At 42.7% G+C, this 21,517-nt stretch overlaps 1 protein-coding gene across 1 annotated transcript in view; it reads left to right on the forward strand.

Annotated features, from left to right (window-relative positions):
• Nucleotides 1–2,120: 2,120 nt before the first annotated feature.
• LOC143287346 (fidgetin-like protein 1) overlaps nucleotides 2,121–21,517 on the forward strand; it is a 36,402-nt gene continuing 17,005 nt past the window's right edge. The window contains exons 1-9 of the mRNA XM_076595307.1: nucleotides 2,121–2,448; nucleotides 3,755–3,822; nucleotides 9,867–9,920; nucleotides 10,836–10,918; nucleotides 11,903–12,083; nucleotides 12,919–13,034; nucleotides 16,609–16,737; nucleotides 17,970–18,058; nucleotides 19,655–19,708. Coding sequence (XP_076451422.1) covers nucleotides 2,297–2,448; nucleotides 3,755–3,822; nucleotides 9,867–9,920; nucleotides 10,836–10,918; nucleotides 11,903–12,083; nucleotides 12,919–13,034; nucleotides 16,609–16,737; nucleotides 17,970–18,058; nucleotides 19,655–19,708 — 926 coding nt within the window. The 5' untranslated portion in view covers nucleotides 2,121–2,296. The remainder of the gene's footprint in view (nucleotides 2,449–3,754; nucleotides 3,823–9,866; nucleotides 9,921–10,835; nucleotides 10,919–11,902; nucleotides 12,084–12,918; nucleotides 13,035–16,608; nucleotides 16,738–17,969; nucleotides 18,059–19,654; nucleotides 19,709–21,517) is intronic.

The raw sequence follows: 21,517 nt of genomic DNA on the forward strand, positions 1-21,517 counted from the left end.
ATACAGCTAAATTGAATGGTTAGCCACATGAACATATGAAGTACTGGCAATGCCGTCTCTAAGAAAGAAACAACTGTTCTGCTGAAAACTCGAGTAACTTCCTATGTTCTCCACAGCAACCCTACATTCACTCGTGAACCTGCTTTAATATTAACAGTATCACAGACAGCATCCACCTAAGATCAAGATCGAACTTTCATTTGCAGCAATCAGCTCCAAGGCATGATCATACAACTGTGCAGTGATACTGTGCACAAACATCGGATCCATGACCAGCATTCTATAATTAGACAATGTAATGTAGGACAATAGTAAAATCATTTGTTACTTCAGGCTGCACATGGGAAGGGGGAAGTGAGCAGTGGCAAAGACAGTGCAGGGAACAAGTGTCATCTGATGTGCAGTTTGACCGGCTTGTTATGCAACCCAGTTCGATGAAAAACAGAACAAGTTTGGTCTCCTTAAGATGCCATATTATCTTCTCTAGTTGTGATTTTGGTCTACTATCATGGTCATTCGTTACGTAATTAGGCTGTCGACACTCCCTGGAAGGGAATGTCTTCCGTATTGCACCATGAAAAAGCAACTGAGCAAACCATACCCCTTCCCCTCCACCTCCCCCTAAAAAAGAGTGGAGTGGAGATTCAAATGACCACCAGAAACTGAACAGCCAAAACCAAGAAAAAATAACAGAGCCAGTGGGACGACTGAAACAGTATTAAAAAATGTATCAATAAGAATAAAAAGTCTTTATAATAATGTCAGCAGGTGATCTCCAATGGACTTAATAACTGCTGGTGTGTGGTCATCATGGAGTGTGTGTGTTAAGGATGAGCAGTGTGGGAGCGCTGCCATTGAAATAGCACAGGGTGGTGATGGGTCTCTCTTTCCCTCTCTCTCACACACACAGAAAGTGTGTATAGGTGTGTGGTAAATCCTAAGTTGTTAGATTTTTTAATGTGAAAGTAAGTGTTAACAATTTGTATCAAGCAACTTGGACATTCTTTTGTGAGAATGGCAATGAAGTGGCAGACAACAAAATCATCTACACTGAAGCTGTCATCAACTACAAGATACTACTGGTGACCACTTTAAAACATGATTGTTTCACTGCATGCCAGATATCCCATGAAAAGGGAATTGAGATAATGAAAAAAAAAAAGTTGCAGTGTCCAATAATGGCCATTGTTGCGACAGATTTGATAAAACACATGCAGCAATTATGGGGGCAGGAGAAGGGGGGGGGTTGGGGGGGGGGGGGGATGCCAGTGATATGAGGCAGCTATCTGCAATGGATGGCCGCTCTGAATTCTGTGGTCTTCTTCCATATACACCCACGGTCAACATTTTGACCATTATTGGCGTTTTATGGAGTGGGCAGGGGGGGTTTAGGAGGGGTTGGGGGGGGGGGGGGGGGGGGGGGTCTAGTGTAGGCTTGACACCTTTGAAGAAAAGGTGTCAGGGCTGAGGGACAGGACGGCGTCTGCTGGCAGGCTGTTCCAGTCCCTGACTGTTCGGGGGGAAAAAGGCCATGTTGCTGTATTCATTCTTGGCAGGGATCCTCTTTAGCTGTTTGCTGTGACTTCTTCTGGAGCGGGTCACAGCGGGGGCCAGTTGGTTGCAGCGTACGCACACCTGTTCATTGATGATTTTATACATCATGTTGAATCAATGTGACTCAAGGATCGATGACTTCTTCTAATTGGTTCCATTTAGTTACAGTTCTGAAAATTGTATATTTGGGAATACCAGTGTCAATGGCTGCAGCATGTTCTCTACTGACTTCTCGCAGAATTAAAGATGAGTACACCTGAAATTTTAATCCATGTATTTGACCACACAGTATAAGCAGACGAAAATCAATGTATGAAATGGAAGTACATTAAAATTTGATAAATGAGATAACTCCACCTCATCCCTCACACACACGCGCGCGCGCGCGCCCGCACACACACCCATATTCATATGTCCGCACAAAAATTTAATACTTGTTCCTGTTTTCTGGGAACACTTTGTTCGCAGACAGGCTAGTCTTGATATGGCCGATTAGTTTTTATTCCCAAACGGTGTGTAGTGGGAGACAACTCATCTGGCGCTAATTTCGAGATCGTGAGCCGAAGTCTGAGGTGCTGATAAACTGTTCTTGGGATTCAAAGTTAAACGTTTATGCAACGTTAAATGTTTATGCATTATTGTTATAAACTGAAAAGTAGCAAGCCGAACAGTTACGTTGAAAAGCAGCAAGCCGAAGAAGTACGTATTACTGTCATTGAATGAATGACCACTGCACCCGGTGATGGCAATGAAGACTGAAGAGAAGCAAAACTTGCTTCGTCTTCTGCAAATGGACGCAGACCTTCACCACCAGCAACAGCCTGAAAGAAAAGCTGACGCTCTGAGAAATCTTTCACACGAGCTGCAGTTTTTGTCTGCAAAGAATAAAGAAAGGTGTGTCAGGAAATATTGAAATTCTGATTGTTTAAATAATTTATTCATTTATTTAAACAAAAGTTATTCATAAATTTTAGTGTATGGTTGACACGGACTTGTGAAGTCATACTTTTGTTTGGAGGTAGCTCAGGGAAACGTTTGCAACATCAAATGTATGGTAAATCGTACAGGAAAAAAAAATGCTGATAATGAACACAACCAAACATCTCCATGCATGCATAATTTTTTAATGCACATTTTCGTGCATACATTATTCAAATACTCACAGTCAATACACAGTACTTAAATGTACATGTACATGTGGCAATGTTCATGCATACACTTAGTTACAACTTACATGCACATGCACACGTGCACACACATTCACATACTTGTATGCCAACTCAGTAATTATTTTCCCACCATCAATTTTTTTCTCTACCCTCATGTAATATCACTAGTTTTAGTGAAAAGACATTAAACTAAAGAACAAACGAACTTACTGTTGCTTTCCAAGTCTCTTGTCATTTTCTTTCTCCCGATCAGAATGCTACAATTTCTCTTTGGATTTAATAAAGATGATTTGATTATAAATGGGCAAAGCTGCTGAAACAGTGCGAATATTAACTGAATGATTAATTTGAATACTTACATAGCACCTGTCCTTAGTTAAAGAACAACCATTAAGCGCATTTGTTTAACGACTAAAATGTTGGCTCCGTAGTGGAATGGTTAATGTGTTGGACTTTCAATCTGAGGCTCCCAGATTCGATTTTCGGTGATGGAGCCTGGTGGGTAAAGGGTGGACATTTTTCCTATCTCCCAGGTCAATGTATGTGCAGACCTGCTTGTGCCTGAACATCCTTCGTGTGTATATGCATGCAGAAGATCAAATACACACATTAAAGATCCTGTAATCCATGTCAGTGTTTGGTGGGTTATAGAAACAAGAACATACCCAGCATGCACACCCCCCAAAACAGAATATGGCCGCATACATGGCGGGTTAAATAAACAAAACGGTCATAACCGTAAAATGTTACATGTCTGTCTGAGAGTGTATGTGTGCGTGCCTGAAATCTGATTGAATGACACACAAAATGAATGATGAGCGCCAACTGGCTGCCGTCAGTCAGCTCTACCCAGGCCAGCAGCCTGTTGTGCAAATGACCACATGTTTGTAAAGTCCTTAGAGCTTGGTCTCCAACCGAGGATAGGTGCTATATAAGTATCCATATCAGTCAATCAATCAATGTACAGTGCTCACTATTAGTGTTTTTTCTTGTTATTTATAATGCTTTGTTATGGGTTGTCTTTCATGAAGTCCTAAAGCAGCCAAAGTGTTTCAAGACCAGTATGAGAGCATTGTCGACTGTCTTGATCCTAACACAGGTAACAAATGTGTGTGTTATGTGTAAGTATGTGCATATTATATGTGAGTTTGAACTGTAGCACAAGTATTTCAAATTTGAATATATTTGTGGTATTCAGTGGGCTTAATGTTGGGTTTCTATCAGTGTAAAATCGTGCAACTTTTTTTTTTCCTCAGGAGACTATTTCTATGTGTGGAAATTGGGGGAGAGGAAGGGGAATAAGGATTGCTTATTGTAGTGTTGGTAATAATTACAACTGTATAATACAAGGTTGATAAACTGCATATTGAAATAGGAAGAAGAGAAGGTGAAAACAGAGAAAACAGAATTTGCAAGGAATGTAATATGGGTACTGTTGGGGATGAATTTCATTTTGTTTTAGAATGTCCCCAAAATACTGTAATTCGAAATGAATTGATACCACCGGAGATTAGAAAAGAGAGATAAACCACTTGCAGAAATTGTTGAAGCCAGGCAGCCTGCGGCGCGGCACGCATTCATTATTCATAAGCTGCCTTTGCCCCGCCCAAACGAAAGGAAAGCGTCATTAGAACGCAGTCTCCTGAGTGATTTTATAATTTGGATTACACCTTTTTTCCCTTTTCTGTTTGCTTCATCCCACGCAGATGTCAAACTCAATTTTGTTGTGAATAACATTCCTAAATATTTATATGTATTGGTTACTTTTATTTCCCTATCACCACAGCACCATTTTTCACGAGTCGAAAGATGACCTCCATTGCGGAAAACTATAATATTGGTCTTAACGAGATTCACTGTTTGTTGTAGGCTGTGTGTTTCTTGCTTAAGGGCATTTAATTGATTTTGTAACCCTATGGGTGTGTCAGACAAGAGAACATCATCAGCAAATAGCATTAAGAGCAAATCTGTTGCGCCAGGTATCTTTTGTATTCCATGTCTCCCATTCTTTGATAACTCCACTGCCAATTCACCGATGAAAAAGGAAAACAGCTGTGTGCTTTGTCACGAACACATACAAGTACAGAATCGTAGATGCTTTTAACAGCCATGTAAAACTCCCGAGAGAGAGAGACAGAGACTTAGAGAGAGAGATAGAGCACAATACAACGGTCTGCTCGGGCAACATGAAGCGTTCGTATATATATGAATTATATATATGATTATGTACATATAGATAGATTTAGATTTACATACTGATAGATCTATATGAAATTATGTATGTATGTATTCATGTATGTATGTATAGACAGATGTTAGAAGAGAGACAGAGCTGAATATGTGTTTTATGTTTTGATATATATATATATATTTTTTTTTTTGAAGAAATGGTGATGTAAACCAGAAAGTGTGAAGAAAAAGTAGCGTTACGAAAACGCAGTTCAATAATTTATAACTGTCTCTCTCATGTGCAACATTGCGCTGGGGGAGGGGGGGGGGGGAGTTGGTGGTGGGGGGAGCTGCTTTATTTTCTTTTTATATTATCTACATTCAAGCAGATGCAAACGTGCTAAAAACCAAAGCAAAAATGAATCGGTTTTCATTGTATACAGCGAATCTTACTACACGTGGGAAATTCCAGGCGTAACTTAACTTTCGCTTTACTGCAGCTGAACCGTCGAACCGACCAGTTTCCTTCAGGTGGGGAAGGAGAGGGTGATTTACCCCCACCCTTCCGCACTGCGTGTGTGCCCCAAAACGGCTTCAGCACTGTTATAGACAGTAAGAAGGGGCCTGCCGCGAGTGGTTTATCTCTCTTTTCTAATCTCCGATACCACATAAATATAAATCACATACGTCAATGTCTGGTTTATGCAATTTATCCAGTGCTTGAAAAAACAACAACTAAATCTAAGTAAAATCATAAAACTTGGAAAGGGTGTGTAACTTTTTTTACAGCTAAAATACACTTGTCATTATGTTTAAGTTTGATTTATTTTTTGCAAATCATTATCATTAGCATGTGTGTGTGCATACGTGGGTGTGGGTTTTTGCGAGACATCGTTGGACTGAATTTGTGATTCAATGAGTATGTATTGTTATTGTTGGGGTTAGGGGGTGCACGGGAGGGGTAGTACCTCTAGAGGGGAGGCTTGTCACGCTCTTCCGGGAGTGGTTTGTCCTCTGTTGGTCCCCACCGGCACCCAGCTCTCACTTATGGGTCCTAGAAGCTGTTAGCATGCGGCAGCGCCCAACCCCCAGGCAACGGCTTTGACAGGCTGGCAAAACTAGGTGAGGGTAGCCGACGGGTCTCAAACCCTCGGTGAGTTAGGGCTTGTCTACTCAAGCATGTGAAGACTGGATCCAGCGGACTCTGCGGAAGAAACCTTCATGGTTCAACGGAGAGGAAGGCGGTTGCAGCAGAGCACTGTGGAGTGCTGAGGGCAGGATGAGGCACATAGGACATCCTGGTCATCCACTGCATCCGTTTCCATCTCTAGTCGTCTTGACCTCGTCTTGCCACTGGATACAGGCGGTCTCGGACAAGAGAGCGAGGTCGACGGTGTGCAACTCCTCACTATAAACAAAGTCATCGCGCAAGTCATCAGTTATCCTTCATCCCATACCATCATTATCCCCAAGCCCTGTGGCGACAGGCGAGCGACAAAGCGACAGGTGTGGGTACACTGCCGCGGACCTGCACACAGGCGGCTCAGGCCATAGGGTCGTTTTTCACTGACTGGAGCAGCGGTGGAGATCGGCAGCCCCCTGAGCAACTGAGCAGCCCTCTTCAGGACAGCACTGCTCACCTGCATGGCATGAGGAAGGGGCTAGAAAAGGTGATCTAAACATTGCCTGCTCCACACCACCCTAGTCAGCATACCGCGGCTGATGGGGACCCTACTCAAGCGGTCGACACACAAAGGAAAGAAAGAAGATAACAAGGAGCACCCCATTGACCATTGCCACATGGAACATGCGTACGCTTCTGGACAGAGGCGATTCGGACAGACCACAGAGATGCACAGCACTCATTGTGAGTGAACTAGCCATGTACAACATGGACATCGCTGCCTAAAGTGGGACCAGACTGGCAGAAGAAGGCGAACTCTGTGAGCAAGGCGCAGGCTACACCTTCTTTTGGAGTGGTCACGGACCTGAAGAGAGACGTGAGGCTGGAGTTGGCTTTGCAGTGAAGACAACCCTTGTTGGCAAGCTGGTTGGCCCACTAAAAGGAGTGAAAGATCGCCTGATTATGATGAAACTCCCTTTATGCAACGGGAAGAAGTTTACCACCATTGTCAACGCACCCACCATGACCAACCCGGATGAGATCAAGGACAAGTTCTATGAGGACCTGAACGCTGTCATCACCACTGTTCCCAATGCAGACAAGCTCATCATTCTTGGTGACTTTAACGTGAGAGTTGGCTGTGACAGCACCTCCTGGGAAGGCGTGATTGGGAAGCATGGGGTTGGCAACTGTAACAGCAATGGTCAACTACTTCTCCAGACATGTGCCGAGCACGACCTCCTTATCACAAAAACCGTCTTCTGCCTCCCTACCCATAACAGGACGTCATGGATGCATCCTCGGTCTGGGCATTGGCATCTCATCGACTTTGTCATCATCAGGAAGAGGGACAGGCAGGACGTACGAGTCACGAGGGCCATGTGCGGCGCCAAGTGCTGGACAGACCACCACCTTATCGTCTCCAAACTCAACCTCCGCATCCAGCCCAAGAGACGGCCTCAGGGCATGAAAGCACCCAAACACCTGAATGTCAACAAGCTGGAGCTAGGCAACATCAAGCAGAGCTTTGCTGACACCCTGGAGGAACGCCTTGAGTCCACTGTGCTGGACAACCAGAATGTGGAGGCAGCATGGGGCGCACTGCATGAGACGGTGTACAACACTGCCATGGAGTGCCTGGGGCCATCTGCCAGGAAGTACAAAGACTGGTTTGATGAGAACTGCACTGAGATCAAGCAGCTGCTGGAAGACAAATGCCAAGCCTACAGAGCCCACATTGAAGATCCCAAGTCACAGTCAAAGAAAGACATACTGAAGAGCGCACACAGCACCATCCAGCTGAAGCTGCGGCAGATGCAGGTTTCCTGGTTGAGCAACAAAGCTGATGAGATCCAGGACTTTGCAGACAGGAACGACATGAAGAACTTGTATAACGGCCTGAAAGAAGTCTACGGTCCCACCACCTCCGGATCTGCTCCACTCCTCTGTGCTGATGGTTCTACCCTGATCACTGACAAGGACGGGATCCTTGAGAGATGGGCTGAACACTTTGACAGTGTACTGAACCGCCCTTCCACCATCAATGATGAAGCCATTGACTGACTCCCCCAGGTGCCAGTCAGTGAGTCGTTGGATGCCATTCCTACTTTGGAGGAGACCCAGAAAGCTATCCTATGGCAAAGCCCCTGGCTCAGACTCCATTCCAGCTGAGGTCTACAAAGAAGGTGGTATGGCACTGACTGAGAAGCTTCATCAGCTATTCCAGCTCATCTGGCAGCATGAGGCAGTTCCACAGGACTTCAAAGATGCTTCCATCATACACCTGTACAAGCGCAAAGGAAATCGTCAGGCCTGTGACAAATCATCGTGGAATATCCCTGCTGTCCGTCGCAGACAAGACTCTGGCCAGAGTGCTACTCAACCATCTCATAGCGCACCTTGAGCAAGGTCTCCTTCCAGAGAGCCAGTGTGGCTTCCGGAAAGAACGCGGGACTATCGACATGGTGTTTACTGCCAGGCAGCTCCAGGAGAAGTGTCAGGAACAGAACGTCGACCTTTACTCCACCAATGTCGATCTGACCAAGGCCTTCAATACTGTTAGCAGAGATGGCCTTTGGAGAATCATGGTGAAGTATGGATGTCCCAGAAAGTTCATCACCATCATACGGCAACTACACGATGGGATGCTGGCCCAAGTCCAAGACAACAGAGAGACTTCAGAACCATTCCCTGTCTCCAACGGAGTCAAGCAAGGGTGTGTTCTTGCCCCCACCCTGTTCAATCTCATGTTTTTAGCCATGCTGACAGATGCCTTCAGAGATGCTGACGTAGGCATTGGCATCAGGTACCGCACAGATGGCTCACTCTTCAACCTCAGGAGGCTTCAAGCAAAAACCAAGGTGAGGACAGACACCGTCAACGACTTCCTGTTTGCTGATGACTGTGCTCTCAATGCTGCCTCCGAAGCTGACATGCAACACAGCGTCGAGAAGTTCTCTGCTGCCTGTGACAACTTTGGCCTCACAATCAGCACAAAGAAGACTGAGGTGATGCACCAGCCAGCTCCAGGAAAGCCTTACGTTGAACCAAACATCTTCATCAACGGGCAACAACTGAATGCGGTGGACAAGTTCACATACCTGGGCAGAACACTGTCTTGCATAGTTGTCATCGACGACAAGGTGAATGTCAGACTCGCCAAAGCCAGCGCTGCCTTCGGCAGACTCCATAAGAATGTTTGGAACAGGAGAGGCATCACCCTGGAGACGAAGCTCAAAGTATACAAGGCCATAGTTCTCACACTGCTCTATGGATGTGAATCATGGATGGTCTACAAACGCCACGCCAAAAAGCTGAACCACTTCCACACCACCAGCCTCAAAAAACTTCTTGGATTGGCCTGACCAGTCATCTGCGCACCCACAGAGCCCAACCCACCCACCTCCAGGATGACTAGAAGGTCCTCGTCAATCCCGACGGATGAACCACACATTGTTATTGTATCCTCCACACCCCAAAAGGGGCAAAAGGATTAAATTTCTTTTCTTTGAAATATTTTGATAAAATCAAAATGTTCAGTTTTGTTGTGTATGATTGTCTGTTGTATGGGAGTTTAATAATTGTATTTGTACATTTGTAACAGATGGTTCACATACTTGCATGTTTATCAGCTATATGTACTATTCTACTAACTTGATGTGTCATTAAGTGCATTTGTGTATGTGCTTGAAAACTTGAGTGGATGTATTATATGTGTTTGTTAGATTGTGTGTTTGTGTATATTTTGCATGCTTTTGTATGTTTGTGCCTGTGTGTTTGTAAAAGTAGTGAAATGTGATTGTAGTCTGTGGACTAATTTTAACAATAATATCAATATTTTGGATTTCCAGGTTTGAATAATTTTGCTGCTGGAGCACTCTCTTTGTGTGAGAAAAACAGAAATGGTAAGTGATTGGGGAAAAAAAAATAGTGAAATGTATCTGACTCTAAGGTATCTTCATTTATGATTATATATGCTGTATTTCTTTCTGTTTGTCTGTCTGTCTGACAGATTATGTTTTGTGTTAAAAAAGACAAACGTTGTTTGAATTAGCAGCATAATGGTACGTTTTCATGTTATGCATAATGAAACAGTATCTGCAGTTATGTATTGAGATACACATAATTGTATGCTCTTTCTGTCTCTCTCTTTGTGCCCTTCCATCTTCTTCCTTGTTCGTGGGCTGCAACTCCCACGTTCACTCATATGTACACGAGTGGGCTTTATCATGTATGACCGTTTTTAACCCGCCATGTAGGCAGCCATTCTCCATTTTCGGGGATGTGCATGCTGGGTATGTTCTTGTTTCCTTAACCCACCAAACGCTGACATGGATTACAGGATCTTTAACATGCGTATTTGATCTTCTGCTTGCCGTGTACACATGAAGGGGGTTCAGCCTTCAGGTTAGCAGGTCTGCACATATGTTGACCTGGGAGATTGGGAAAATCTCCACCCTTTACCCGCCAGTCGCCGTTACCAAGATTCAAACCGGGAACCCTCAGATTGAAAGTCCAACACTTTAACCACTTGGCTGTTGTGCCCGTTGTCCTTCCTTCTAAGTGATGCACACACACACATACACATATACCTTTCTGTCTCACTGATCTGTCACAAACATATACACACCTCACACATACACATCTGTTCACAGACTTAAACACATGTATACATCATAAATGGTACATCATTACATGTTTGAACCATTCCCTCCACCACCACCCCCCCCCCCTCTCCACCCACCCCCTCTTCGCCCCTCCAGACACTAAAGAACATAGACAAATCCCAGAAGATAATCTGCCATTCATTTATGGAACAGAAAGCAACAAGTGGGTGTCATCTCTCACCAAGGACACGCTGACCACTTTGACCTGTGTCTCCGATTTTCTCAGCAGGTGCCAGGTAAGAACTCAGATTTGCCCTCAGATCCTTACAAAAATGAAACATGTATATCAGTCAAACCTGTATCTTGTTTGGAAACTGAATAGTGGTAATAGTGGAACTAGCTGTAGGAGGTAGGAGTTGGGTGACACTGCCTTATGATGACTGGCACAATAGGCGAATGGTTAGATGATGAGCAAAATAAATGTTATGTGAGTACTGGAGACCCCCCAGTTTGTAGTTTGTAGTAAGTTTTTAGTAAATCTTCTATTCAAGAGTATCACTATCAGATGAAATTTGGTAATCATTCTCTATACTGTGACATATTTTGATACCCTTTTTTTTTTCTTTTCTTTTTGCAGATTTGGATAAACTATAAATTGAAGTTTAAAACCAGTTTACAGTCTTTGCAGGTGTAATACCTATATACAGTATTTCTGTTTTCTGAATATAGTCTCCACTGCTGTTCTGTTTAATTTTGAAAAAGTAGTTTAACTTATTTTTATTAGTTGGATGCTGTTTGAAATGTCGAACAATTTTTATTCTAGCCTTCAATCTTTGACAGTTGTATTTCAACCAGCTAAGTATGACCCCACCCCTCTCTACTTTTATGATTTGCCTATATATATTTCTAAAGGCATCAAACTTCAAAGTTAAAAGCTTAATATATGTGATGGCTTTTTAAGAGAGGAACTAACCAGTTATGATCTGTAGTGGAGACTAAGGTCATGTTGACATGTTTGTTTTTGTTCCAACAGTCAGTATTTTCACTATCAATCATCATTTGAGTTCAGATGAAGATCGTGGGGGCATTGAATATACTCAACATCAGTTATTATTTCCATTATCATCAGTCAGTTGATTGATCAGTTGATTTTTATCAGGCAGAGTTGAGATGAGGATCATGTGTGCATTTTTATACTTTACAGGTGTTACAATTTTCAATATCATCAGTCAGTCAATCGATCGATTGATTTTTTTTTTTTTTTTTTTTTTTTGTGACAGTCAGAATCAGCCAGGCTGAGACCATCATCCGGGGGATTACCATTGTGGCCGGACTCGGAGGAGGGAACTGCCCTCAAGCACAAGCCATTGTTCAGAGCATCTGCTGGTGGGAGCCATTCTGACCAGCCGGCATTCAGACCTGCCTGTCAGCCTGACTCCTCTCTGTCTGCAGGCACTGTTGGTCAGTGTGTTTGTGTGTGTGAGTGCATGCTTGCATGCATATGTGTGTGTGTGTGTGTGTGTGTGTGTAAAGATAGGGTTTCTGTGGTTGGGTGGATGTGTGTTTGCATAGATGTGTGTGTGTGCTTTGATGTGTTTGTGTACAGTCAGTTCAGTTCAGTTACTCAAGGAGCTGTCACTGCATTCGGACAAATCCATATATATATATATATATATATATACGCCACACCACATCTGCTTAGCAGATGCCTGACCACCAGTGTAACCCATCACACTAAGTCGGGCCTTGAGGGGGGGTGAAAGTATACAGTCAACATATTGTGGAGTGATGGCCAAGAGGTAACACGTCCGCCTAGGAAGCGAGAGAATCTGAGCACGCTGGTTCGAATAACGCCTCAGCTGCCGATATTTTGTCCCCCTCCACTAGACCTTGAGTGGTGGTCTGGATGCTAGTCATTCGGATGAGACGATAAATCGAGGTCACGTGTGCAGCATGCACTTAGCACATGTAAAAGAACCCACGGCAACAAAAGGGTTGTTCCTGGTGAAATTCAGAGGAAAAATCCACTTCATTAGGAAAGACAAATAAAACTGCATGCAGGAAAAAATACCAAAAAAAAAAGGGTGGCGCTGTAGTGTAGCGACGCGCTTTCCGTGGGGAAAGCAGCCCGAATTTCACACAGAGAAATCTGTTGTGATAAAAAGAAATACAAATACAAATATTGCTTATGTGTGTGCATGCATTTCTTAATTTTCATTCATCACAGCTATACTCTTTCACTGATATTTTTGTAGCACGAGTCCTGTTTTTAGTTCCTCAAACCAACCTGTTTCAGGAAGAGATGTTTCCTTCCCCAACAAGACAGGTGGCAACACTGTATGGCAGTCTGCATTTCCTAAATCAGCTGGCACTGGGTCACACCCATCCAGTGTTTTTTCAGCCTTTGGAAAGGTAATTGTCTTCATCCTGTCTCTGTGTAAGATAAAAATATGGATATTATTGTGCAGGTGTGTTTGTGTGTGTTTGTACATATGTGTATTGAGATAGAAATATGGATATCATTGTTCAGGTGTGTGTGTGTATATGTGTGTTTGAACATATGTATGTTAAGACAGAAATCTGGATATTGTGCAGGTGTGTGTATGTGTGTGTTTGTACATATGTATATTAAAATAGAAATATGGATATTGTTGTGCAGGTGTATGTGTGTGTTTGTATGTTTTATGTTTTTGAAAATGTTAGTACAGATGTACATAACACACACACACACACACATATATATATATATATATATATATATATATATATATATATATATATATATATATATATATATATAGATGGAAATATGGATATTGTGCAGGTGTGTGTGTGTATATATGTGTGATTGTACATACATATGTTTGTTTTTGAAACAGGGTAGTTGCATTTTAACAGTTGAATGATATTTGATGTTGAATATGTTGGTGTGGGGGTATGGTCATGTTGAAGAAGAAACACAGTTCTATGGAGCGATATAACACAAACACTAAGATTTTAAAAGCTTAATTTCTAGCCACAAGAATTGCAACAAAACATAACAACTAAACAGTGTACCAACATTAAAAGAAAAATGGGTGAATATTTGTGTGTGTACGTTTTTCATTTATTTTCAGATTTACCCATCATTACTTTTTAGTGACAGACATGACAGCCGAGTGGTTCAAGTGTTGGACTTTCAATCTAATTGTTCTGAGTTCAAATCCTGGTAACAGTACCTCGTGGGTGAAGAGTAGAGATTTTTCATATCTCCCAGGTCAACAGATGGGCAGGCCTGCTAGTGCCCGAAACCCATTAATGTGTATACATATGAAAAAGGTAAGATACATTTGTTAAAAGATCCCAAACAAGAAGATATCCAGCATGCACACCCCTAGAAATGGAGTATGACTGCCTTCAAGGCAGGGTGATAAAATGGTTCTGCACTTAAAAGCCCACTTGCATATACAAATGAATGTTGGATATGCAGCCCGAAAACATAGATGAACAAGAGAGGCAAGTGCCTTCAAGACTCACTTGTGATAAATTAAGTCCCCTAGCATTAATTACTGAGTAATTTCCCTTTTTTACTATCCCAAAATAGCCTCCCTTCCCTGCCTCTTCCTTTTTTTTTTTTTTTTTTTTTTTTAGAGTTATGCGTGCGTGAGAATGACTGGTGCGAAAGCGCTTTGATTTGTTTATGCACAAGATTCAGCGCTATATAAGTACCATTATTATTATTATTATTATTATTATTATTATTATTATTATTATCTGCACCAAAACGTTTGCAAAATAAATAAAAATTCCATGCTTAGCAAAAGAAGTTCCTGTTTGAACAAAAAGTGATAATAATGACTGCTCTTGTTGTTGTGTCAGAATAAGAGGTCAAAGTGCCAAGTTTAGAGAATACAAAAAATATAAATATAACAGTAAATGTAGTTTGCAAATAATTAGGCTGCTTTTTTATTTTTTTGTGTCCATCCCAGAGGTGCAATATTGTTTTAAACAAGATGACTGGAAAGAACTGAATTTTTCCTATTTTTATGCTAAATTTGGTGTCAACTGACAAAGTATTTGCAGAGAAAATGTCAATGTTAAAGTTTACCACAGACACACAGACACACGGACACACACACACACACACACACACAGACAACCGAACACCGGGTTAAAACATAGACTCACTTTGTTTACACAAGTGAGTCAAAAATCACTTACAAGTGAGTTTAAAAAGTGCCAAGAGTATGGATTACCTTGAGATGATGCACAGGTGGAATGTTGGCCTAGTGGTAACATGTCTGCCTAGGAAGCCAGAGAATCTGAGTGTACTGGTTCAGATCCCACATTTGCCACAATGCCGGTATTTTCTCCCCCTCCACAAAACCTTGAGTGGCGGTCTGAACTTAAGTCATAAGGATGAGATGGTAAACCAAGGTGCTGTAAACCTTGTGCTGCATGCACATATCACACTTGAAATAGCCTATGGAAACCAAAGGGTTGTCCCTGGCAAAATTCTATTTTAATTACACATACTTAACCGTGACTTACTAGTGCAGACTCTGGCAGGGGTCTGATTCCTGTCCTGTGCAAACTACTACCCGCTTATGCGGAGAAAACAAAAATAGCTACGGCCGATAACCTCCCGAAGTAGGTTACCTCCCCTGTGCATCCCTGACAAGCACCCTCTTTTTCCGGCAGCTATCTTGACTCCTGCTTGTGTGCTCTGCATACAGCTAAGTTTTTTTTCGTATTTTCTGTCTGTCGGTTATGGTGGCATTGAACCATGGACTCCCACACGGGACATGACATTCCTCCCTCTACAGCATGGAAGTGTAACTACTACTTCTTCTGCGTTCACTCGTATGCACACGAGTGGGCTTTTACGTGTATGACCGTTTTTACCCCACCATGTAGGCAGCCATACTCCGTTTTCGGGGGTGTGCATGCTGGGTATGTTCTTGTTTCCATAACACACCGAACGCTGACATGGATTACAGGATCTTTAACGTGCGTATTTGATCTTCTGCTTGCATATACACACGAAGGGGGTTCAGGCACTAGCAGGTCTGCACATGTGTTGACCTGGGAGATCGTAAAAATCTCCACCCTTTACCCACCAGGCGCTGTCACCGTGATTCGAACCCGGGACCCTCAGATTGACAGTCCAATGCTTTAACCACTTGGCTATTGCGCCCGTCGGAAGTGTAACAAAAGGGGGATATGTGCTGAAGAGGCCTTCTCCACTTCACCAATTTTTTTCGGCGCCAAGGGAGGCAACCCCGCTTTTGAAACTTTGGCAGTAGGCGATGTAGTTACTATCCTTGCACTTACACAGCAAGTCACTCCAGCCCCCTTTACTGACCACTAGCGATGTTCTTTTGCATTCTTATAGGACCTTGCTGCCCACCTGAGGGCTTTATGCTGCAGCTCCTATTAGCTACTGACAACCTCTATTTTCCTTTCTCTGTTTCTCAGGCTATGTGCCACTCAAATTTTGGGGCTCTTCACCCCCCTCTTTCATAGGAAAAAACAAATACACTTGCTGGCAGAAAAAACAACAACAAACAAACAAAGGTGGCGCTGTCACTGTCGCTATGCACTCCCTGGGGAGACAATACAATGATAATAATGATAGTACTGAGAAAACTCCCCACATTATGGGCTTAAAGCACCTCACATGAAACAGTACATATACACAAGTGCATAATAACATACCTTTGCACATGAAAAAACAACACATATATGTGCACACATTCACTAAGCCAATACTACAAATTGTAGATATGAACAATCACACACACAGACGCAAAAGATGCCCTACACACGCACACAAGCTGGCACACACACACACACACACACACACACACCACATATGCTCATGCTCATGCACACACAGACACCCACCCACAGACACACACACACTTCATGATTTCAGTGGATGGTAAAGCGGGGTGGCTAGGTGCAGGAAGAATGCAGTACACATGTGCGTGCCTTTATGTTGCAGGGTGGACAGAGAGGCGCAGCAGACAGCAGTGTGCCAGAGGACTGTGACAATGAAGAGGAGGGGTTGGGGGGAAGAGGCGCAGGCCCACCCATTCCCAGAAACTCCTTCAAGACGGCCAAGGAACAACTGGTATGTGTGGGCCGTTTGCACTGTGTGTGTGATGATGATGGCAGGTTCCTCGGATACAGTGAGGAGGTCCTTGGCGACAAACCCTAACCCTCTGGTAGCTATGTGTTCTTAGCAGCAAACCCTCTGGTAGCTATGAGTTGTTGGCAACAAACCTTGTTTTAGCTATGTGTTGTTGGCAACAAACCCTGTTTTAGCTATGTGTTGTTGGCAACAAACCCTCTGGTAGCTATGTGTTCTTGGCAACAAAACCTATGGTAGCTATATGTTGTTGGCAACAAACCCTCTGGTAGCTATGAGTTGTTGGCAGCAAACCCTCTGGTAGCTATGTGTTGTTGGAAACAAACCCTCTGGTAGCTATGTGGTGTTGGAAACAAACCCTCTGGTAGCTATGTGTTCTTGGCAACAAAACCTATGGTAGCTATATGTTGTCGGCAACAAACCCTCTGGTAGCTATGAGTTGTTGGCAGCAAACCCTCTGGTAGCTATGTGTTGTTGGCAACAAACTCTGGTAGCTATGTGTTGTTGACAACAAACCCTCTGGTAGCTATATGTTGTTGGCAGCAAACCCCCTGGTAGCTATGAGTTGTAGGCAACAAACCCTCTGGTAGCTATGAGTTGTTGGCAGCAAACCCTCTGGTAGCTATGTGTTGTTGGCAGCAAACTCTCTGGTAGCTATGTGTTCTTGGCAATAAACCCTCTGGTAGCTATGTGTTGTTGACAACAAACTCTCTGGTAGCTATGCGTTGTTGGAAACAAACCCTCTGGTAGCTATGTGTTCTTGGCGATAAACCCTCTAGTAGCTGTGTGTTCTTGGCAACAATCTGGTAGCTATGCAGGCTGATTCTTGAGCGACACACCCAGGCAAAGAAATCCATGGGCAGGAGGGCTTTGGGCAGCCAACTGCATTTGTGTGTGTGTGTGTGTGTGTTTGCGTATATGTTCATGCATGTGTTTGGTGGATTGAGTCAGTAAATGAGGATTAGCTTGCGAATTTTGAATTGAACTGCATGCATGAATAAACATTTGTGTGTGTGTGTACGTGTGCATCTTCTATGCATGCATGAGTGAGAAATGGCATGTGCCAAGGAGCATTGATGATTATGATGGCTTCACAAGCATGACTTTCTTTTTCTTTTTTTCTTTCGTTACGTCTGTGTCTTGGTACTGTAGTCCTGGACTTGGGTTTATAATGGGCATACATCTTGCTTACCTTTGACTTTTTCATCCTGCAGGTGATAGATCAGAGCAAAAAGTATGGTGGCAGGGACCGAGGACAGTCTCCCTTCATGTACGGAGCCAGCAAGAAGTCGCTGGGAACAAGGTATGATACTGTTTTTCCTCTTTTTGCACCCTTATACTGGGCTTGAGGTGAAGTTGTTCAGGGCTCTGGTATTGTTTTCATCCTTCAAGAGAAGGTACTTTTCTTTGACATGTATTATATTAAGCCAGTCACTTTCGTGTCATGAATAGCAACAATTATTCATGACTATAACCAGCTGCTGTGGCGAAGTGGTTAGCATCGCGGACTGACGGCTGGGAGGACGCGGGTTCGAATCACAGTGGAGGTTGGTTTTTCGGCCTGCGGCAGGCTTCTGTCCAGAGTTGAGTGTGCTGTGGACTTAAATGGGGAGACTGGGACAACACAGTCGAGTGTCATCCACTTCAAGGATGTGTCTTTGGGTGTGTTGCTCAAATTACCTGACCAACACTAAGTGTCTGTATCTCTCGGGCCTGGTTAACGCCGGGATATCATTATGACAGGAAGCATAGAGTACAGCCTTGTCACGCAGTACCAAACCAAAATGGACCTCCATAGCGTCATCGTCATCCTCCTCCTCCTCATCATCATCAGTATAAACAAAACAGTCACAAAGTCTGTGGCCTTTCATGCCCTGCTGTCATGGTGACCTCAGTTTCAATATCCCTCCAGTTCCGTGCTTGGGGTGAGTCTTGTCAATGTCTTTAGCATCGGCAGATTCATGGGGGGGCTGTTGTTTGAGGGACATGGTGGCGGTCTGCACTCTAGGAGGGACGCTCACTCAGTCTGGCTCTGCGACTAAGCCATTATTGTCATTAGTAGGGGGCTCAGTAGGTGGTGTCCTAAGTACATTAAATCAGAACAGGCACCACTGAACACCACCGAAGTGACTCAGCAGCAGTGCAGGGTTTCCTCTGGTGTGTGGCCTCCTGGCGACCTAACATTGATGGTTCCCTGCGGACTGCCGACACTGGAACAGTGACGGACGAACCCAGTTGTGGCCATGTGTGGGGGAATCTAAATGAGCGGTGTGGGAGAAATGTCACTGGAACGGTGCAGATGATGGGTCAGCAACAACAACAACAACAAAAAAAAAAAATATATATATATATATATATATATGACTTTGTCAGTTGCACTTCAATACATTACCTCAGTTGTACCTTGATACCAATTACCATCATCTTTAAGAATGAAAAGAAAAAAGTGTTAAGGTTTTTGTGTGTTTTTCTCTTTGTGCATATATCTCAAGGTTCAATATTATTGATGTAATTGTCTAGTTTCAGGGGAAGTGTTTCTGTTTGGTCAGTTATTTGATTGACAACAATTTATATGATAATCTACTCATGTTTGAAATAGTTTAAAATGTAGCACCATAAACTCTTCATTAAAGAAGTTAGGTGGTTGTTCCTTTTCCATTAAAAAAAAAAAAAAAAAAAAATAGTAAAGAGAGCAGAAAATGAATGAATAGATGGTGAGGTAAGGATTTTTTTTTTAATGAAATCACAAATGAATATAGATGTGAAAAGAATGAACACTCATTCTCTTTGTCTGTCGGTCTGTTTGCCTGCCTGCCTGTCTGTCTCTCCCTTGTCTTTGAAGCTTGTTTTGTTTTTTTATTAAGTGATGTTTTAATCTTTATTTGATTATTGTTTGCAGACGTGGTCCCAGCAACAAGTTTATACCTCCAGTTCTTAACAGAGACAATGACAGGTAAGCGGAACATAGATCTGTTGCAGAGACTGATAATATTCTAGTGCACAATCTGTAATTTCCAGCCTATAGGGTGATAAGCACGGAAAAAGCACTGTCTGAATTGCTTTGAAAGTTCAGAAAGATATTTCTGGTTTTCTTGCATGTGTTCAATTGTTTCGTCTGACGTATACATAAATCTATCCCCAACTCTGCACTTATCTTTTCAGCTTGAAATGGCAGATCATGATCTGATTCATTTTAAATTCATGGGATTTTATTATAGTTCAGTGTGATGGTGTACATCAGTGTTGTGGACACAGATCGTTTTCTTTTCAATCACCAAAGACGTGGAACAAGCTCCCTGATAGCCTTCGTTATTCTGATTCCCTCGCATCTTTTAAATCTCGTCTCAAAACCCACCTTTTCCCTCAGCAATAAGTTCAATTGTGGCAGGTCCACTTCCTTTGCGTTAGCTGTGCTTGACTATGTGTGTATACATATGTATGTGTACATAACTACATGCATGTATATGATTGTGTATTGTGTGTTTATGTAAGTTTGTGCCTGCCTTTGTGTGCGTATGTGTTAGGGTAGCTGTTAGATACACATGTTATGTTAAAATGTATGTATGCAGTGTGTGTGTGTGTGTGTGTGTGTAATCACGTTTTGTTGTGTGTATGTAACATAGATATGTTTTATGTTACCAAAAGCGTTTTTGTAAAGCACCTAGAGCAGATTTCTGGATAGTGTGCTATATAAGTATCCATTATTATTATTATAAAGACTGAAGCATGTGATTGCTGCTATTCAGTGTGATCATACGCATTTATTGTGATCAGGTATGTTGTCAACTATTCAGTTTGTTGGTAAGTATGAGAATTACACCAAGTAGCAGTGTGAATCAAAGCATCACTGCCTTGTTGTGCTGTCTAGCTTTCCAGATTTCCACTAAGGTTTTTTGATCTGGATTGTTGTGAGGTGACTCATAAGTTACAGAAAAGGAGGAAGAAAAAAAAAAAGCCAGGAAAATGGTGAAGGGTTCTTATCTGTTTTCTTCTCCGTGAACTCGAGTCACTGGGGCGCTGCACAGAAGAACTGTTCACCAGTTTCCTTGAGGTCTGTCGGTTGTGTGTGTCAAAGCCTGCGTCTCAGTTTCAGTTTCAGTTTCAGTTTCAGTAGCTCAAGGAGGCGTCACTGCGTTCGGACAAATCCATATACGCTACACCACATCTGCCAAGCAGATGCCTGACCAGCAGCGTAACCCAGCGCGCTTAGTCAGGCCTTGAGAAAAAAAAAAAGAAAAAACGGTGAATAAATAATAGATAAGCTTACATACATAAATAAATAAATAAATAAATAATAATTATGATATAAAAAAAAGGTAGAAGTAATGATAATAATAATAAAATAATAATGATAAATAATAAATAAATAAATAGATAAATAAGACAACAATGATGATCATTAAGCAAATGTAAAACATGAAGACACACATGCACACATACACCCACACATGCATAACAGATATGCAGCAAACATGCAGTTTCACAGATATGAAAGCACAGTCAAATACATATAAACGTACATGAGCTCCAACACACGCACGCGCACACACACACACACACACCACACACATTACTCTGCACCTCCTCTACCCCCCTCCTCCACACACTCATTTCTAGTCTATGTATCGCAGCTTCCACGGCACACACACACACACACACACACACACACACACACACACACACACACACACACACTCACACACACACACAGATGAACGCTTACTTGTACAAGCACACACACACACGCCCATATCTCCCACCC

The sequence above is a fragment of the Babylonia areolata genome, chromosome 11 (genome assembly GCF_041734735.1).
Source record: "Babylonia areolata isolate BAREFJ2019XMU chromosome 11, ASM4173473v1, whole genome shotgun sequence".
Taxonomy (NCBI): domain Eukaryota; kingdom Metazoa; phylum Mollusca; class Gastropoda; order Neogastropoda; family Buccinidae; genus Babylonia; species Babylonia areolata.